General features: G+C 42.1%; 1 protein-coding gene across 1 annotated transcript in view; it reads right to left on the bottom strand.

Moving 5' to 3' along the window:
- THSD7B (thrombospondin type 1 domain containing 7B) overlaps nt 1-19867 on the bottom strand; it is a 270043-nt gene that overhangs the window by 165161 nt on the left and 85015 nt on the right. The window contains exons 6-7 of the mRNA XM_005433182.4: nt 18609-18764; nt 16669-16869 (exon numbers count right to left, since the gene is read on the bottom strand). Of these exons, the coding sequence (XP_005433239.2) occupies nt 16669-16869; nt 18609-18764 (357 nt within the window). The remainder of the gene's footprint in view (nt 1-16668; nt 16870-18608; nt 18765-19867) is intronic.

Below are 19867 nucleotides of genomic sequence, written 5' to 3'. Positions count from 1 at the left end.
TCCCGGGCCGCGGGCAGCGCTCGCCGGGTCCCGACACGGGGACACCGCCCGCCACCCGCCCCGGGCCCGGCCCGGCGGGGCGGCCAGGAACACCCCCGGCCCCCCGGGGGGCTCGTCCCCCCCGGCCCCCGCCCCGGGAGGGCTCCTCACGGCCGCTCCCCCGCGGGGCTCCGCGGGCCCCGGGGCACGGCCCGCCCGGCCGGGGGCTGCCCGCGGGCCCGGGGGCGGCTCCGCTCCGGCGCCGGGAGCCCCCCCCGCCGCCGCCCGCCCCGGCCCGGGTGCCGCGGGGCCGCTCCGCTGCCGGGGCCTCGCTCCTCTCTCCCGTCCCGCCGGGGCGGTGCCGGCTTCTCCCGCTGTCCCCTGCCGTGCCGGGGGCTTCGGCCGCGGCCAGCGGCGGGCCCGGCTGGGAGCCGGCGGGCCCGGGCTCCCTCCCGCCCGGGGGCAGCGCCCGCAGCCCCTACATAACAAAGTACATAAATCCCAAACCATTTAGCCTTCAAAATATACGTCTGGGACTGCTGCCCGTGAATATTCGAAAGGGATTACAGGAAATGTCTCAGTTGTCGCTGAAAGTACAGATTTCTACTGGAACGCTCTACGAGGGGGAAAGGCCCGCGGGCCTGCCCGCCGTGCGGAGCCAGGGCAGAACGGTGCCGCCAGCTCTGGCTGCGCAGGGCAGGCCGATGTATTTTAAAACCTACGGTTTTATCTACTGAAATAAAAGATTTTACTTCATTCTTTTTCTACTTTAATCAGAATATAACCTCATTAAATGACGGTGTGTAAAAAAAAAAAACAAACACATAAAAACTAGAAAGAAAATATAAAAACTTTCTGAATAAATTAATGTTTATTGCTTTTAGACTTTGATATTCTGGTCTTTACTACTTAAATGCAGTTTAAATGTATTACTTGCCACGGCCTTTACGTTAAACCCAGTAAGTCTGCAATTTGCGATAAAATTCCTTATCTCTCTCTTTCTGAACCTATGCAAAGATCCAAGGTTAATTTGCAGATAATATTACTTCATGAAATAATTATCTTAGTCTATAGTACTTAAAATAGCTAAATTCAAGATATTCTAAAAAATGAAGCTGTGGCAGCTGCAGGATGACGGCTGCTCCCACCAGCATCCCCCCCCCCCCCCCCCCCCCTCGCCAGCAGCATCTCCAGCGGGGTGCAGAGCCTGGCACCCTGAGCACGGAGCAGCCGCCCCCATGTCCTGCTTACCTGAGGAGCCAGGACAGGGATGCTCCCAGCCAAGGGTACCACCTCCCTGTGGCCCAGAGAGAAGGGGCCCCAGCCCCACACAACATCCCTCTCCAAGCCCCCACGGGCTGACAGCAAGGCAGTCTGCCTTCCTCTTCACAACCCCAGCACCTGCTGGAAAAATTACTTTCTTGAGCCATTCTTTCTCATCCTGCTAATTTTTCCAAACATCCCCCTATTAAACTATACAAATATATTCATTTAGTAAACATCCCATTAACCAGGTCAGCATACAGTATTCACAACTTATTACAGAGCAGCACCAAATCAGTCACAGAAGCAATTATGCAATTGTAAAGCAGACAACTCACTTTAATCTTAATATGGGGCTGGGGATGTACATGCCAATGTTCATTCACATGACTTATTCATTTCCAAGCATTGTATACCATTTGTTTCACCCTCACTTACGCAGCACACTCATGTATTTTGATTTGTAAGCTTTGTGGACTGTCAGAAATTACGTGCTCAGTGCTTTACCCTTCATGTAAAGGTTTTTTTTAATTGGATTTAAGTGTATTTCTAAGCTTCCATTGCCTGGGGGCAGGGGGAAAAGCTGGGCTAGACATTCAGAATCAAGACATAAAAATTTTAAAAAAAAGGAAAAAAAAAAGAAAAAATAAAGACCTTTCCAGAACTATTTAAAATATGTGGTTGTAGAGAAATCAGAGCTAAGGTTGTGGGATGCTGTTGTTACAACAGGAAAAAAAAAAAAGTGGCTTTTAAACTCAGAGCTTTATCTGAAGGTATTCATTCATTTAAGCATCTTGGGAAAACAGGTTGCCATATAATATTAACAAACAAGAATATGCTCTGTCGACCACATGCTGTACCACAGACATTTTGAAGACCTAAATAAATAATGTATTAGAAAAGCTAGCCTAGTCTGAATTAATGCAGACTCGTATGATATAAATGAACAGCGGTAGTGGAATTATTTTCCTGGGATTTAAGCCCTATATAGCATTAAAAGTAAAGGCCTTAAGATACTTATTGATAGGCAAGAAACTGCTATCTTTAGATCTATGCATGCCCAGGGAGTACTCTGCTAAATTTACAGTCTCAGAGACTTTCCAAGAGAGTTACCAAATCAGTCAGCTTTATTTGTAAACACCATGAAAAAGAACAAAATACCCTCTTGGCTCTAGTCTCCTTTGACACAGCACGAAGCATGCAACAAAACAGTGCTGACTTTGTATTAAACTTGAGAAATCTGTTGCCGGGGGGAGCGGGAGGGGAGGCAGGATTTTTGCTATGTTACATTTAATGGGAATTTTGCATCTGGTAACAAAAAATGGAATAGGAACTTGCAGGATCACCTTGATTTCTACGATTTACTATGGATAGCCAAGCCCCATCTCCCCCTACTTCAAGCATGGATGGAACCATTTCTACAGAACTGCCCAACAGTCTATCGTTAAGTTAATGAAGACTTACCTGTTCTGCTGGGTCATCGCTTTTTCACTACAAAAGAGACTTGGTATTTTACATCCCACCCACATTTGCCAGTAACAAATAGAAACAATCCCCAGATCAGGGACAGATGCAGGTGCAGTGCCACAGGAGATATAGAAAGGGAGCACAGGTGGATCTCACAGCACCTGGAAGTGACTTTGTCCATCCACCAAAGTCATAGAATCATAGAATGGTTCGCTTTGGAAGGGACCTTAAAGATCATCTGGTTTCAACCTGCCTGCCATGGGCAGGGACACCTTCCACTAGTCCCCAAACGCACTCAAACAAGTTCTACTGTACCCTTATTATCACTGTTTCGTTTCTTTAGTATCTATCAAACTGCAAATTCTAATCCTCCATCAATCCCCTCTGCCTCCAAACAGCACTACTGTTTTAATATTTGTGTGTTCCCATCTTAATTTTTATTCTGTCATACCTTCTGCTAACCCTAAAAGATCTAGTTTTGTTACCAGGGCTCCAATGATACCCAAACATCAAAGCTGTATCTTGCTAATGAGATATTTTCCCTGGAAGAGTTGATAGTCCTCCTCCCAACAGTCTCAGCAAACTCCCTGCTCACTTGCTGGGGCAGATAAATATTATCACTTCTTCCAGAAAAGTCCAGAAAAGTCACTTTTCAAACCATATCTGTCTCCCACTGGACGTAGTGCCTGAATCCCCACGGGCACCACTAGCTGCAGAACCAAGCCAGGAACTAATTTTGCATGATTGTTTTTCCCTCCTCAGTGACGTGGAAGGAAAAAGCACTGTCTCCTACGTGCATAGCTGCTGAGCCATGGATGACCATCACATGGGTGTTTTGGCTCATTCCTCTTTCTTTTCCTTTTTTGTCTTTCTGGACTTGGTAATTACTGGGTCAATGGGAGGGTCCATTGGTAGCAACACCATCAGGTAACTATGGCAAAATATAGACCACAGCTGCCAGAAAGGCACTGAACAGATTTATGCTTACAGTCTAATTCCCACATCTCCTTACGAATTTTTAAATAATGCATCTGGTTTAAGAACCATGGTAAACGGATATGCTAAAATCATGCAGTATGGGAAGACCAGGTTTCAAAATTGGAAAATACATCCCAACAATACAGGATGATTCAGTTGCTAAAGAAACTCCACCTCTTATATACATTCCCTTCAAAAAATTTGCTCTGACATTTGCAAACCACCCAAAGATAAAAACCAAAAAGGCTGTTTATTTAAAAAGGAACTATGAGATATCTTATCCTGTTACTTGTTTAACTCTTCTAAACAAAGGCAGTACCTAATTTGAGAGAATTACAGACATGCTTCATACAGACAGGAAGGAAAACACCTAACAATGGAATTTTAAATTGTTCTCAATCTCCTCGAAGAGCTAATCTTTCTCGACTCACTAATTCACATTCACTCCAGCGCTTCACAAAAGCCACCATTTATTAAATATGAGATTCAATTCAGAGATAAACAAGTGCGATAATGTAATCTACTCTTAATAGCTCAGCTTCAAAGTTTTGGAGGAATTAGGAGTTTTCCCTTTTTATGGCTGTTCTTAGCATTATTTCTTGTCACAACGTCAGAGTTCATGTCCTATATTGAGGTCCACTGAACTTGTGTTTCCAACACCAGCCAGGATCTGTGTGAGGATCGAATCCCATCTCACAGAGTGCACTGAATTCAGTGGGAAACCTGCCAACAGGAGGACGTTAAAGAGCATTTAGGAGCTGCATCCCATGGCCATTTTCCCTCCTCTGTGACTTCTCTACCATCTCATCACACGTGCTACTCTTTCCATTACAAACACCTGACTAATCACAAACTGCTGCCTAATGGAGAGTACTGGCATTAAAATACTTAATTAGAACTAAGAGAAAGATTTACTTTAAAAACCTGACAGATCAATATGTCCCAGAGCCAATTTCAGTAGTGCAGAACTAGCGCAGAATTTCCACGTCCTGAATTCTTACTTAAAAGTTTGTCAAAACTTTTTATTTTAAGGCGGGAGCCTTCCCCCTCCAGCATCCATTAACCTCAAAACAAGTGACTAAATTGTTTTTCATCAGCTCCAGTTCATAAACATCTTGATAAAAAGAAACTCAAGGATAAGGGTAACACTTATCTTTAATTTCCACTCAACAGCCTTCGGAACTACCGTATAAAGGTGGCTCTCACAATCATTCCTGCCCAGCACACAACGTGCAGCGCCAAAGGAATTTCAGCCACAGAAAAAGCCTTCTGTAGGGCCACCCAGCAGGAAAGGATTAAATTACATTTTAAAAAAAACAAACCTTCTTTCTTCCTCCGCTAAAAGGCTGTGGTCAGAGATCAATGTAAGAAGCTGTCTATTGAAGTTAAGATTCAAATTATTCCCTTACACAAACCTCAGGAGAAACTTGGTGCTGACCCCACAGCACAGCACACCACCAGCGCTCGAGGGCAGCTCCGTCACCTGCTCCGAGGACCAGCGAGCACGGAGACCTCAGGGCTGCAGGCTGCTCCCAGCCTTGTCTCCAGCCCTGACATATCCTCATCTCTCCTCTCCCCACACCCCAAATCCTCCTGCAGGCTGAGACAGCGGGAAGCCCCGTGCCCCACACACCGCTGGTGTTATGGACATCTCAGAGTCCTGTCTGCAGAGGCAGGTTTAGTTTATTTCTTTTCATATTCTCCCATGAAAATAAATTCCTAGATACTACCTCAGACAGAACTTAATTAGCTTATTTTGAAACTATTTGTTCTTTTGTATGTTAGATCGTATGAGTTGGATTCCAGCCCACTAAACCCCACATACACAGTAAAACAGTGTTTCTCTACCCTAATGTTTTTTATTCTCTCTTAATTAATCTCTGTTTAATTTAAAGCCTTTATACTGTTTTGACTATTTCTCATAGAAAAAAAAGTCTTGGCTAAAATAATTTTGAACGAAGAGAATTAGGCAATTTTCTTGCCATTAAGAATTTGAAAAATATCAAAGGCATTAAAAAATGTTTTCTGGCTTGTTTTAACCTGGCATCCTCAGGAAAACAGGATATACTGTTGTGCTGCTTACCCTTCTGCTGAACACCAGAAAATTTCAGAAAGGTTGTGTAAATGGTGTCCTATACATATGCTGTAATATCTGGTTAAAGATGAATGGCTTAAGGACAGTAATAATGCAAAAGGCTTTGAATTCATGTATCTCAAGGGGATATTATGGGTAGGAAACTAAAGCCTGAGGAAGTTTTGAGGTCGCAACACTGTAAAGAGGCTCTAAGGGCACCATGTCAAAACCAGGTGAAAATACCACTGATGTGAATGCTATGAATAGCCACTGGTTATTTTCAATATGTCCCTTTATATGTATCAGAACTGTCAAGGGTAGGACTAAAGCATAAAATGCCTTAGAGACTCTGCTTGGGGTGAGGAGGATAAAAAGGTCTAATAGAGCATCCTTACTTCCTATATCCCTCAAGATTGTGTGCCCAGTGCTGCGTGTTTGACAGATTTAATGCAAACATTACCAAGTCATATATAAGGAGTGAGGAAAATTTCTCAGTATGTTAAACACTTGGTTCACTAGTAGAAAAACAGTGAAATCCTTAACCGTTTTTGGAACCTGTTTAATTCCAAAAAACAGAATCCCTATGAATGGGATTAATCCTCACTGTCACATCTTCCATGTGCTCATCCTGGTAACTTCAGCATCTTCAGGTTGCAGATCCAGAATCCTGTCCTTAATAACACTTTGCAAATCAATCCTTGTAGCCTCCTTCCTCTTTTATCCACCTAAGTTAATTTTCAAACTTGTCATGTACCTACCTTTCAAACAGAGTTCAAGAAGGATCCTTGATTTTGCTCACTATCCCCCTTTGTTGAATCAGTGTTCCCTAAGAAATACAGTAACTCTCTAAAATGAAAACTAATTTGACATGTATGTGAAATTATGCTTAGTTTAAAGAAAACAGCCAAACAGGTATTTTATGCTGCATGCTCCATTTCACTGAGAAAACTGGAATTGCTATTGGCGCTTACAGGTATTTTTCTCATTTCTTACCGAAACAATGTGGGATTTTTGTCTACAAGGTAATGTGAGGGGGAAAACCAAATAAATCTATTCTAAGATTTCTTTTCCAGGCTTAAAAAATTAACTACAAATACTTTTGCAGTTATGAAATACCATATGGGAACCTTATTTCTGTCTCATAATTGAAAGACTAGAAAGCATCAGACTCAGTAAAGATTCCCTAGACATTAAAAAACAGGCTTTAAATAAATAGTTTAAATGTATATGTTTGCACTAGCCTAGTACAGAAATATTAAACCTTCTATACAGTTTCTTCCAACCTCTTGCACCAATGTAACAGACCCACAGGTCACACACACACACTATGCTCTTTAGGTAACCTTTACCACAAACTCAGATCAACTTACGTCAAACTTATTCCATAACATTTAAAACATAAAGGGCAATACACTTCTTGCCATAATAACCGACGTTTATATTTTTCTTAATGCTATAATCCCATTTCTGAAAGGGCTACCTTGAACCTTTGTTCCAAATCTACAGGTGTTTGAAGCTCAGGTTCATTTAAAAAAAAGTAAAATCAGCACCTGCTGCTCCCTTTCACTAGTGCAAGTGGGAGCTGCATCTTTGAAAATCCATCTCCTCTCTCCTGAAACAGGAGATATAGCCTTCAGATAGGGAAGATACAGCCTTTGTCCTCACCATTTTAACCACCTGAAGTCCTGAAAAACATCTTTTTGAGATGTTAGGTATCAAATAGATACAGATATGCACCAGATACTGAAATGAATCATAGTTTTGCATAAAAATTCATTTAAGGGCATTCTGCACCAACCACAGCTCACACTTAGCTCAGCTGGCACAGAAAAACATACTTTCACAGGTAGCTGTAATACCTTATATTGACAAGCCCAGGAAGGATGAGAGCTGGCTATATCCCTAATCAGCTCCGCTGGTATCTCTGTCTGCCAACTACACAGAGCTAACAGCAGCCCTGGATACCGATTACAGCTGCCTTCTGGCTGACTGACACAAATCACGCCACCAGCGTTTGAAAAGCACAGCCACAGTTCAGCTGGAAATCATGCAACATATTTGCATTCAAAGACAAAGAAAATTAATCAAAGTACGTTTGAGTTTATCCTCTAGATTCAAACTCCCAACTTTCCAGCTTTCCAGCGTTCGATATTTTAGCCTGTGCTGCAGCACAATATGCCTGCCTGTAAGACGCGGATATTTACACAAATGTAGCTACTACAAGAATTGCTTACAGACTTTTGAGTTTCCACCTTCCCTGGGTTGTGACCCATATGTTTGCTATGATCTTGAATGAGGGAAAACTATTTAAATGGCTAAGCCAAGAAAGCTCTTAGTTTTCAGCAGCTCCTAAAATTAACCTAAAGGTGATCCCTTTCTTTTGCAGACATAAGTTTCAGTAGAAGATGCAAAGACAGTCAATTCGCTCAAACTCGTAATGGTGTCTGTCCTCAAACCATCAGTGCACCAGTTCTAGAGCAGGTCACAAAGCACATTTTGTCTTGTTAAATGTTTCCAGCAGGAGACATCAAATATTTGGCATGGTACCAGCTGCTGTGTGGTAAGGCTTGATGGAGGTAACTATATCCACTCCACCTGGCTCGTAAACAGTCAGCCTGCTCAAAAAGCACATCAATCTTTATGACTACAAAAAAAAAAAAAAAAAAAAGGGTCTCAAATCTATTGAGCAAACCACACACCATTCTTCAGGATTCCTGAAACACTCGTAATACTCACCAGCCTTTCTGCTACGCTGCAATATGCTCCTTCCACCACGGCTGCAAAACAAGAAGTATGGATCCTATCTAACGGCTAGAAGGCTTTGCACGTTGCCTTTTAGGATTTGTGTTTCCAACAGTCAGGAAAAAATACTGGCTTGGGATCAACAGCTCCAGTGACGGGGTATAGTGAGGTACGCTGACAAACTGAGAGGAGGAATGAGCAGCGTGGTGAGCCAGGCTGAGCCCCGTGACAGTAACTGAACCTGCAGCCCTAAAAGAGCGGGCACCTGTTTGATTTTATTGATAGTATGTGCAAGTGCGTCGAGCAACTGGATAATTTTACCATCCCCCACAAAATAATTCCAAATTCTTACAGTTGCAAAGTTGTCTCACCTCCAGTTTCCATTTACATGAATAGTCCGTAATGTGTATGTATTAAACACACCCTCCTCAGGCAAAACTCCCATTGCAAGTTCTGTCCTGCTAATGCTGACAGCACACAAATTTGACCAAAGCACTAGAAGTCTGTCCTTTTGAACCTTAACAATTTAAGAAGCCACAAGTTCCTAACCCACTGACCAAGCTATTTAACTTCTAGCTTTACACCATTCTCTTACCCGCTGCACATCACTAGAAGCACACTCTCCACCTGCCCCAGATACAGGCAGATCCGGGAAAAAAGCATCGTTGCAGAAAAACTGATTTTTGTTACTCCATGTATTAAGGTCTGATTAAAGATAGGTGCATTTCCACCCTAACTTGAAAACAAGCATTTTAATTTTACAAACAAAACTGCTTCTTTTGCTTCCAAATGTTTCAGTTTCTAAACCAAAAAATGATCACAATCTAAGCCTATAGTACTCTCACAGGAGAAATGAAATCTAGATGTACCCTTAGACATGGCGTTTTGTCATGGGACACAATGCATCAATGGAGATTTAAGTTCTTATTCTGATATGTCAGAAAGAACTTATCTACAACTTACTTTCAATAAATTGAACACAGCAAATCTTTTCTCTGAGAAATTAAACAGACTCTGCAAATTCATTCTGTATCATTAATCCATTCAAAAATGAAAAAAAATTTCAAGAATTCTCCCCCGGTAAGAACTTGGCTTTGCTGAGATTTACGTTAGCACAGAACCACTCAGAAAGCTGCTAGCTTCATGCCCTCAGCCAGGACCAACAGCAGACATCATCTCCACTTGCAGCCCCTTCCTTCTGAAGGGATCCCGTTGGGATGCTCCTGCCTCTCGTGATGCTGTGCACCCAGCGCAGTACACCTTGCAAGCTGTCTCCGCCGACACTGTTCTTAGGGACCACAGGACACACTGTGATTCAGCTGCAAGTACCGACAGGTAGCCAAGCACACCATTATTAATATTCTACCTCCAAAGAGTCTTCAGCTTCCGTAACAGCAGAGCTTCACTGTCAAGCTCTGACAGAACATAATATTGGATCTTAAAATAACACTGCTTTGATTACCTTACTTCCCTTTACTCTTCGCTTGAATTCCAACAGGATTTCAGTGTCTGCTCTGTCAATAGAGCCCTGTGAATAATGGATTTCTGTTTGGGCACTGAACCAAAAAAAAGGGGGGTGGGAAGAAGTAAAAGGAAGAAAAAACTCTATAACTCTGTTTTAAGTAGATTGCGGACAGACTGGGGGAGTATTTAGGAAAAAATAAATGTCAAGATAAGGTAAAATGTTTGTTTAATCTAAAAGGAATATTTTGGTTTTACATTAACAAGCTCTTCTAAAAATATTTTTATGTTTTAACTTTGTTTGACTTGGCCTAGTTCATCTACAGAAAAAGCAAACTAATCAAAAACTGCTAGAAGAAAACATTTTGACACTGAAATATTGTTCTACAGTTTTACAGATGGAACAGAAAATTAGGCTTAGATATATTTCAACCCAAACATGTACTTGTTCAGTGAACTTAATAACACTTAAATACAAACCCCTCTTGTCTTCTTGGCAAGTTCTAGAATGTGGCAAGTGCCATGTTGTAGATACCGACTGCCTAGAACCAAAGAGATCACACAGAAAAATGAATTCTGTTCTGCTGAAATGACTCTTGCCAGTACTGCCAGAACAGCAGCCATAGCAGCAGTATAAAGGTTTCCTGCTTGAATGCAAAAGCAGCAACAGGCCTAAAAGTTTCATGAACAGTTATTTCGTGGGCTTCTGTTTTTCACCATCACCTGAAAATATGCCCTGGGGTTTGGGGATTTTTTTTGGGGGGGTGGGGGGGGGTGAGGGCAGGACACGGGGCGGGAGTTACTGTTAGTACTATGGAAATAAAGGAAAAAAGAAAAAGAAAAATGAAAGTTTAACCATCTGTCATAATGCTACTGAAATGAGGACAATTGATTTTTGACTCCACACCAATTTACACTCCTGACTGCTCTTTGCTGCTGCTCGTGCAGCCTCGTGTCCGGCAGTGCCAAGGCTCCGTGAGCAGGGGCTCAGGCCACAGGTGCTGCCCCCAGCTTGGGTAACTTGCAGCCTGGAGCCAGCAGCTTATTCCACTAAGAATGCTTAAAGAAAACATCTTGCCACTGTAACAGCTACGACAGTAGGATTGCAGCATGTTTTATTTCTAAGCTACCACCTTGCCAGGTTGTCTGTAGCAGGGTGGTTCGCCCCTTCCAGCTGGGAGTCCCAGGACCTACCAGACATTATTAATTTATCAGATATGTCTGGGAATATCATGCACAGAACCCTCCAAAGTGTCTGGGGCCACCTAGGTTGAGGCAGAAGCTGCTGAATAAGGTGGCTTTGGGACAGGTCCCAGGAACAGCCGTTCCAGTGCTACAGGAGAAGAGAGACAGCGATGTTCTGGGCATCGCTGGACTCTGCTCCTCTGGGTCCGGCACCTCCATCTCCCTATCACTGCATGAACTGTGCATAAATAAAGAACCAATGGGTTATTCAGCACTGTTACAAATATTGTCCTCAAAACAGAAGACAACCCCGGAATTTTAACTCCCACAACAGAGAAACCCTGTACCCAAGCCGATTTCTCAGCAGCTTTTGAGCTGTGATTCGATTTGTTAAATCAGGAGTAAAACAACCTGAATCCAGCAAAAGCACACGACCTTTGCATTAAACCTTGTTGCCAATCTGGTACTTTCCGATTAAAACAATGAAGCCCTTGGGTGTAAATTATTTCATATTTTTGATTACGTAGACACTATGCTGTTCACTATCACAGAGAAATTTTCTTTGTTACTAATAGTTCTTCTGGTAGAAATCACAACAAGCAGAAGCGTATTAATAAATGATGACATAGGAATTACAACAAAATAGACTGACGACTTGTGAGTATGATTCTGAATAACATTTCACAATCTATTCAAAAGCATTGCTAATAGGTGAGATTTAGTTTACAGTATTGTCAGAAACATTTATAAAATGCTTGAAGAAATGAATTGTTCCTTTTATGAGTCATACTTGTTATTTCATAAATTTATTGTTGTAGTCCCTTTTATGTATGTTTTCAGGTTGTACCACTCACCATAACAACTGCTCTGTTCACAAGCTACGTGACTATAACGTGCATTTCTAAAAACCACAGTTTAGTTCAGCATTTGTCTTGTTTCAATCTATTTTTCTGTTATTCATACAGCCTAAAATAGATGTGGGAAATAACAATAAAAAGGCTTTCCAAATTCCTCCATCAGACTGAACCCAACAACATTTATATGTTAAATCCAGTCGTATTTCTTAGCACTTAAAATCAAAAGACTGGGAAGCTACCCATGGAGGCACACCAGCTTCTGCCTGGACTGAACTTTTACCTCCTGACCCTGGGGGCAAATCCTGCTCTCTCATGTTACCAGCAGTTTTCTGCACGCTACTACAACATCGAATTCCCTTTGTCTCCCCATACTGGAAGTGCTTGTACCTATTCACAAAGATGTAAGAAGCAGAGAACAAGACGACTGTTTTGGTCCTTGTCTTCAAAAAATGAAACACAATATGTTTTGGCTACTGTCCAGTTGCATTTTAAAATGAGAAAGTTTTGACTGTGTTCATGGGTTTGTATCTACTGAGCAGTTAACATTTAAGGAGAGCAAGTGAAGTGGAAAGTTTTCAGAGAGTTATTTTCATATGGTCAATGCACAATAATGTTTGTCGGTTCTAATTAAGAGCACCCAAAATCAAATATCAAATACTTGCAACTATCTGATCGAGAATACATTACAAACAGGAGATATTCAATTCCTTGTTGAACAATCTATAACAACAACTCTGAGAAAAATCACAAATAATTCTTGGGTTGCCTGTGATTATAAAAAAAAAAAAAAAAAGAGTTTTTAAATAAATCTTTTGATCTGAATTATAGATCCATGTACTCAATGATACACTTACACAATTCAAATTTTAGTATCGACATCCATTTTCCTGTACTATTCTTTTGGCTTCACAGACTTCCCCAAAAGTATCCGTTGTCCTTCACTAACTAAATAAAAAACACTTTGCTGAAAAATTTTGCTTGGAAGAAGCGTGCAATAGACATCTTTTCCCATTCTGTGCATTACTTCCTTTCATTTCTACACATTATTTAATTTCATTTGATTTATTACACTACTGTCCTCCAATGCTACAGAAGAGGTGCGCTCAGGGGATGTGGACCAGACACTAAGAGTTTCTCACAAGCATCATATACATGTTCAATAACTTATTAATGGCGATTAGAGACATTATGAGGTGGGAGCAGACACACATCTAACAATGAGAAAGTATTGAGGTGATTACAGTCTTTGCATTCATCCTCATCTATACTAACTACTGCAAATCAAAAACTCCAGACTCCAGCTACTCCATGAATAAACGCTGTATCTAGTACGTGCCCTGTGGAGGCCCCTCCATTACGGACCCCCTACATTAACCTATCCAAGAAACAAAAAAAGTAATTTCCGTACCTCTAGACTGAGCGGAAGAGTGCTACATCCCTGAAACCCATACAAGCCCTTACAGAGCGATACTGCTTTGGCAGGGAAATCTTCAGAGGAAGCCTGCAAACCAGGGTGGCTCCCAAGCTCGAGCTGCAGCTCAGGCCAGCAGCACCTCATCTAACTGGGTCATCCTGGGTCAGTACCACAGGATCTCACCAGGAAGGATGGCTTCTCTCCAACGGGAAGAGGGGATGCCGCGAGGGGCTCCGAAGGTGAGGTTTCAGTGGCAGAAGGAGGTTAGTTAGCCACTGCTGCCTGCTCACCTCCCAGACAGGTTCCTCCCAACCCTCTCTCACAGCATGGGCTGGCACCACGAGCGTGCAAGGGACGTGGCATGGGAGAAGGACATTGGGGTGACCAGAATGGGGACAGAGAAGGATTATGCCTCGTCAGCTTCACGCGCTGTCTATCAGCATGTATCAGAGCCAAAGATGTGCCTCCAAGCTCCACCTTGCTGGAGAGAAGTTTAGGCCAGCAGGGTCCCAACAGGCTCTGCCAGCAGCAGCAAAGTCCTCTGCCGTGGGAGAGGCGGCTGAAAAACACAGCCAGTTCCCTCCCACCACAGTCGATGTCATTAAAGCTCATTTTTGGCAAGTGAAAAACCAGTCTCCTCATGAAAAAGGCCTCAGGTCTCTGAGCCATGACAGCGGTATGCAACAGCCCCGCGTCACACAGCAGAGCACGGGCTAGAGACGGGCACGGCTTCGGCCACACTGTTGGGGGGAGGGAAAGGAGACAGGCAAAGGCAAGAGGCAGTGAGCAGTGAGGCTCTCCTGCAGGATGCCTGACACAAACACGACTGAGACCAGCTCCTTCTAACTTCCAAAGAGAAGTGAACTGACACACTGCAAGAAGAGGAGAGCATCATGCCAGAGAGTCTAGCATTTATATGAAAATGAAGACGTTTGCAGGCAGGAGTACACAGAAGACCTGAAGTACCCTGATCAACATACTCCAGGACCAAATGAATTGTTCTTAAGATGGTGATACATTGGATTTTGTCATTTAATGGGGTCCAAAAAAATGTACTTTTTTATCCCTTTAGGCATTCGGTGGGAATACTGAGCAACAATGCCAGGCATGGATGACAGAATGACTGGATAAATGACTGGATTTTAGGATATAGAGCTGAGTTCTACAGAAGATGCTTAAGTAAATGAAAATACCAGCAGATAATGCAGCTACCCTAAATGCTTTCAGCAGGGCAGTTACTCGCACAGAATTCTGAACTTCTGTATAATGCTAAGCATTAGCATAGGCCTTATGCTATTTTACCTGTAATTGCTATGTCTCGCAGTTTCCCACAACTCCCTTCTGGCTTCCCACTACCAACTAACCAACTATTCCAGGTAAAACACTTTATGCAACTCTGCCACTTACTCCAGCTTTTATCCAAGAAAACAGACCACTTATTGCAATGAGAATCTAGTTAAAAGAACATTACAGAAGGAAAAAAAGGTTATAAACAAAGCAACTAGAATTACTAGATTGACAGAAGAAACAAATTGTTGTGGGGTTTTTTTTTCCAACTTCTACTTTAAGGACTCTGCCAGTCTTATCCTACTGGATCGAAAATTCAGAAAAGCTTAGAAGCATTATTAACCAGTGCTTCTAATTTGCCTAGTGATCCACGTATTTCCTTGGGAAACCCTCTCAATTAGAGCTGGACAACAATCACATCTAGTGACAATGTTTCCTCAGGGTGGCAGGGTGGGATGAATGTCCCAACATTATTATTTTTTTGTTACTAGAACATGTACAGAGTAGTTGACATTAAAAGGGTACTGTCAGCCTTCCAATAACTTGCTGAACAATAAGTGAAGAAGAGACACTTCAAAGGCATAAAGGCATGGTTTCTTAAGGATCATAGCCACAGAGAACAGTCTGATGAGAGATCAATGAGCATCTGCCACGTTACATGCTTTCCTTCCAAGTCACAAGCTGGTGCATAAAAATGGCTGTTGGCACAGTTTTAACAGTGTGAAGTACACGGTGCTCCTTAGCAATACGAGACACCATCTGCACACAGCACTGCAGGACCGGACCTACAGTTATGATCACATAACTGTATGTTATACATATGATCACATAAGAGACCACTTCGACAAAATTCAGAGATCATTCTTTGCTCCCTTCTGTATTCTGGCTATATCATCTTATAACAGCTGAAGATGATTTTTTTTGTCCCAATTTTCACAAACTTACAAGAAAACCACATAGATTTAAATGTGTTTCAGGAGAATCTGTGCTCTTCAGACAATGCAGCCATCAATTCATTCTGCCAGATTCTAATGGCTCATAAATGACACATTGGTTTTAACTACTTGCCAATTAACCCCTCTTGTTATCAACTTGAAATTGTTTCCTGCGATCAGCCTCGGCACCATGTAAAAGAATTCTTCGTTTCAGCTATAATACCAGGCTCTAAAGTTCCACAACTTCACCACTTTTGAGATGCTAGCACAGTTTCACTGTGACTAAGGACCACAAGTGTGCTCTGTGTAGCTGAATCTAAAGATCTGACAACACTGACCTTATCAAGAAATGAAACTTTTGGCTGAGGTTCAAACCATGCACCAGAAACAAGCTCTTGCTGGTTGTTTGTAAACGTCATATAAAAATATACTTATTCATTATTAACAGCTTGTAAACTAGAACACACTGCAGGTCTCAAACTGCAGCCAAGTAAAGTAGTACTTAGTACGATCATTTCATTTACATCTAATTCTTGTATTAATTATGGCAGCACTACTGAGCATTCCTTTTCATGATTGCAAGAGATAAACACTCAGACCGCAAGCTAAAACCTGAGGACAGAAGAAATGCTAGGGGTCAGATTAATTTTGTGAATGCCCATAGTGCTGCTGGCCTTAGCAACAGCCCTACTTTAGTACAGGGTGTGCAAACAAAAAAGGATTCTAGGGAGCATGAGGCCACTGGTATCCCACTTTTGTCACGATAAGGCCAGCAGTGACAACACATGACCTGCACTAGTAAGCCATCTCCTTTAGGATAAAACAGAATAGAAGGGTCCAAGCAAAATCCCAGTAACAGAAGCACTAGGCTTTCATGAGCACCACAGTCAACTCAAAAAATCTGAAAGTTTCATAAAAATTATGTAAAGAGCTATTGTAAATAACTACAATTGCTCCGCAGCAGAATGCCGTTTTAGAAGGAGGCACGAAAAACCATGGGGCTTTTCAGACTAAAGCATTACGCACCTTTCTTGTTCTTGCATACAGCCTTCAGGATGCGGTTTCCAGGTCCACATTTTCCATGGTCAGTCACACATATTCCTTCTGAAACAATCCACTCGTAACACACTGGGTCTTCATCACAAGGAATAGATTCAACTAAGTGCGGACAACCTGCCAGGGTGCCTACCGGATCCACGATCACTTGCCTATGTCTCATTCTAAACCCTGGAAAAAGAGAAACTGAATTAACCGAACAACAGCAAAAAAAATATTTATACCAATAATCTAGTAGCCAGAGGACTATACAGGGCATCTGGAACCAGGGGCTAAAAGATAAACAAGAGCACAACACTTACAAACTGAATTGTCTGGGACAGCACTTGGCTGGACTGGACAGACTTCTGCACGCAAAGACAGCCTGGGCATGCAAAATTGAATTGCATGTAAAGAATTCCAACAACCCATATTTTTCACATTTCTTTTTCCCTTTTCATCAACATTGAACAGAAATACACATGTCCAAATATAGGAATTTGCCACTGATGCATATATTAATGTAATGACAACATTAAGATAAAGAAAGAAACAGTTAAGGAATTGAAGATATAAAGGACATCTATATTCTGCCTGGGAATTCACTAATGAAAAGACTTGTTTTGCGACACAGCAGAGCAGTTTACTAAGAAATTAGTATTCTGCTTTATAAAGGTGTAAGGATTTCTGATACATAATGCATATCAGACCTCTGTGAAATGACACCCTATTAAATTGGAAGATTCAAATGTAAAGTAGAAGAAAAAGGTTACAGAAGTAATGAAAGAATTGATTACATAATCTACCTCCTTCTGAATAAAACCAAACGACATGTTGCTATATAAAATGCAGAACTATTACGCAAGTATCTTTCAGCATGATTTGTTATCTAAATGACACAGAATTCTAAGAAAGGCAGGGGAAAAATAATGGTGGCCTTTCCTACACCAGTCTCAGAGAAAGGACAAATATACAGCATTAGTGATAGCCACATGGAAATGCTTTGGCCATGAAACAGGAAAGACAATGAAAAATAAAACATCCCAGAGAATGTAACAGACCAAACTCCCACCATTCTCAAACAAGCAAAAAGAGAGAATTCAAAATAATTTAAAAATTAAGTGGATTTGCAAATCTTTATATTTAAGCATATATCTTTTATTATTTGTGTTTTAATTTGAAAAATTCTGACCAGCTCCATTCACTCTAAGAAATTACGCTGTCTTCAGAAAAGTGTAGTTTCCAAACAGTAATACTCATTCCCTGCAAGGACCTTTTCAACCTGGACCCTCAGGAAAGGCTCTGCAATGAATCCCAGCGTTGCAGCAACGAACATGTACACCGGTCAGTTAAGACCCAGGGAGGTTAAATTACATTTGCATACTCTTCTTCCAGGTATTTAAACCAAACCAATTTAAAGCAAACCCAGATCAATGAGAACAACCTCTTGGGTCAGTCTAACTCCAAGACAGCAGGGCTGTGGGATACACCTCTGTCCTGACGCCTGCTAACCTCATGCAGGCGTTGTCCCGGAATCCCAGCATTGTCCCTGAATCCTGGCATGCAGCAGGACTTCCAAGGGGGGATCAGATGGGACAGCTTGGCACTGTGGAGGTCTGCAGCTGCTATCCCAAGAAATCCTCCTTTTTTACAAGTTCAGTGCAGGATAAAAGATCTGAATCAGGCTGAAATTTTTTTATTTTTTTTTTCCCCTCCCAAGAATAACTGCAAAAAGCTTTTAAAGGTCATATTCCACTCCTTGCACGCACATCTAAGAGCTTCATCCTAGGTTAGATTAATTTTAAAGAAAAATACATTAAGCTCCCAATGTAGAATTTGACACCACTGCTTTTGCAATCTTATCATAATATTCCATTACTTGCTTTAGATCCCCCCGTGCTACAAAAGCGGTATGTACGAGCAGCCATTACCTCTTCCTCCATGGTGGTCCTGGCAGTTCTCCTGAAGGCAGGGACCCCACGCCGACCAGGCTGACACCGCGCACTCAGAGGGACATGGCAGGTTGCACAGCTGGGAGGCGGCGGGAGGGGGATCCAAGCACAACTTTCCATCAACTGGCCTAGTAACTAAGAGGGGAAAAAACAGAAAGACAAAAAAGAAAAGCAGGGCTGTGACTTGGCCCTGCCCAACACACAGAAATCCGGAGTTCACTGCTGGCCTTAGTGTTCCAGAGTGCACCAAAATCCAGTGCTTTCTTAGGGTCCTATCTCCCAGAGCAAAAAGTTAATCCTGCATTCAGCAAAGCACTAAAAGTTTTATCTAAACCATCCATACTGAGCAGGCCAATTAAGACTATGCTTAATCAAGAATGTGTGCTTTAAAACTAAATTCAAAGCTGATTTTCTACAATGCTGGAGCAACGAACTGGAATCTAATCCCTATGTCTACGGCTAAGCAGACCTCTTTACACTGTACTGAAGCGAAAGGCATGCAAGAAGGAAACCCAAAAAACTCACAGTGCAATTGGGAGCCAGGCAAAGGCAGGTGACAAAAGCCTGAGCAGGAGGGAATGTCCCCATACCCATCCACCTCGGGCGCTGCCACCTCTAGCCTACAGATGCAGGGTCCCGATCTCTGGATTTTCTTCATCTGCTTTCAATAAAAACTGAGCAGAGCTCAGAGCCCTCTGCTTCTTCTAGACAGGCATAAGCAGAAAGCATCCTTCTTCCCGTGAGGAGGCGAGGCATTTCCTTGAGATGCTTGCACCCAAGGCAGGCACCGATCTCCAGACCTCTTCAGGCAAGAGGTGTGTGGACCCCAAACTCCACCAGTATAGTTCCGTGGATACCGACAATAAATTTTGAAAACCGATTCCCTTTGTATTTTCATTTATCATAAGAGATTTCTAGTTTCAATTAACTTCTCTCGCCTTTTTATTCAGGGCACAAGGAGGAAGAAAAGAAGGGGAAAGACTATCTTCTGAGTCATTATATGGTATTGCATTTTAATTACATTATGGCCTGAGTTTGGCTGTCTCTTTAGATAAATGAATATCAAAGCAGTCTTTCAAAACGCAAAGGCTTGTTTGAGTTTACTCTGTCACGGTATTACCAAGAGTTCATTGATTTTTATATTACTGAGTTTGCTTTATCCTCATTTTTATTTTTAATGTCTTATTTTTCTTCGCTTCCATGCACAGAATTTACGTGACAAAAATTTATGTAAATAC

The sequence above is a fragment of the Falco cherrug genome, chromosome 8 (genome assembly GCF_023634085.1).
Source record: "Falco cherrug isolate bFalChe1 chromosome 8, bFalChe1.pri, whole genome shotgun sequence".
NCBI classification, from domain to species: domain Eukaryota; kingdom Metazoa; phylum Chordata; class Aves; order Falconiformes; family Falconidae; genus Falco; species Falco cherrug.
The sequence above is the reverse complement of the archived record's forward strand: the minus strand, read 5'-3'. Positions and strand labels throughout refer to the sequence as shown.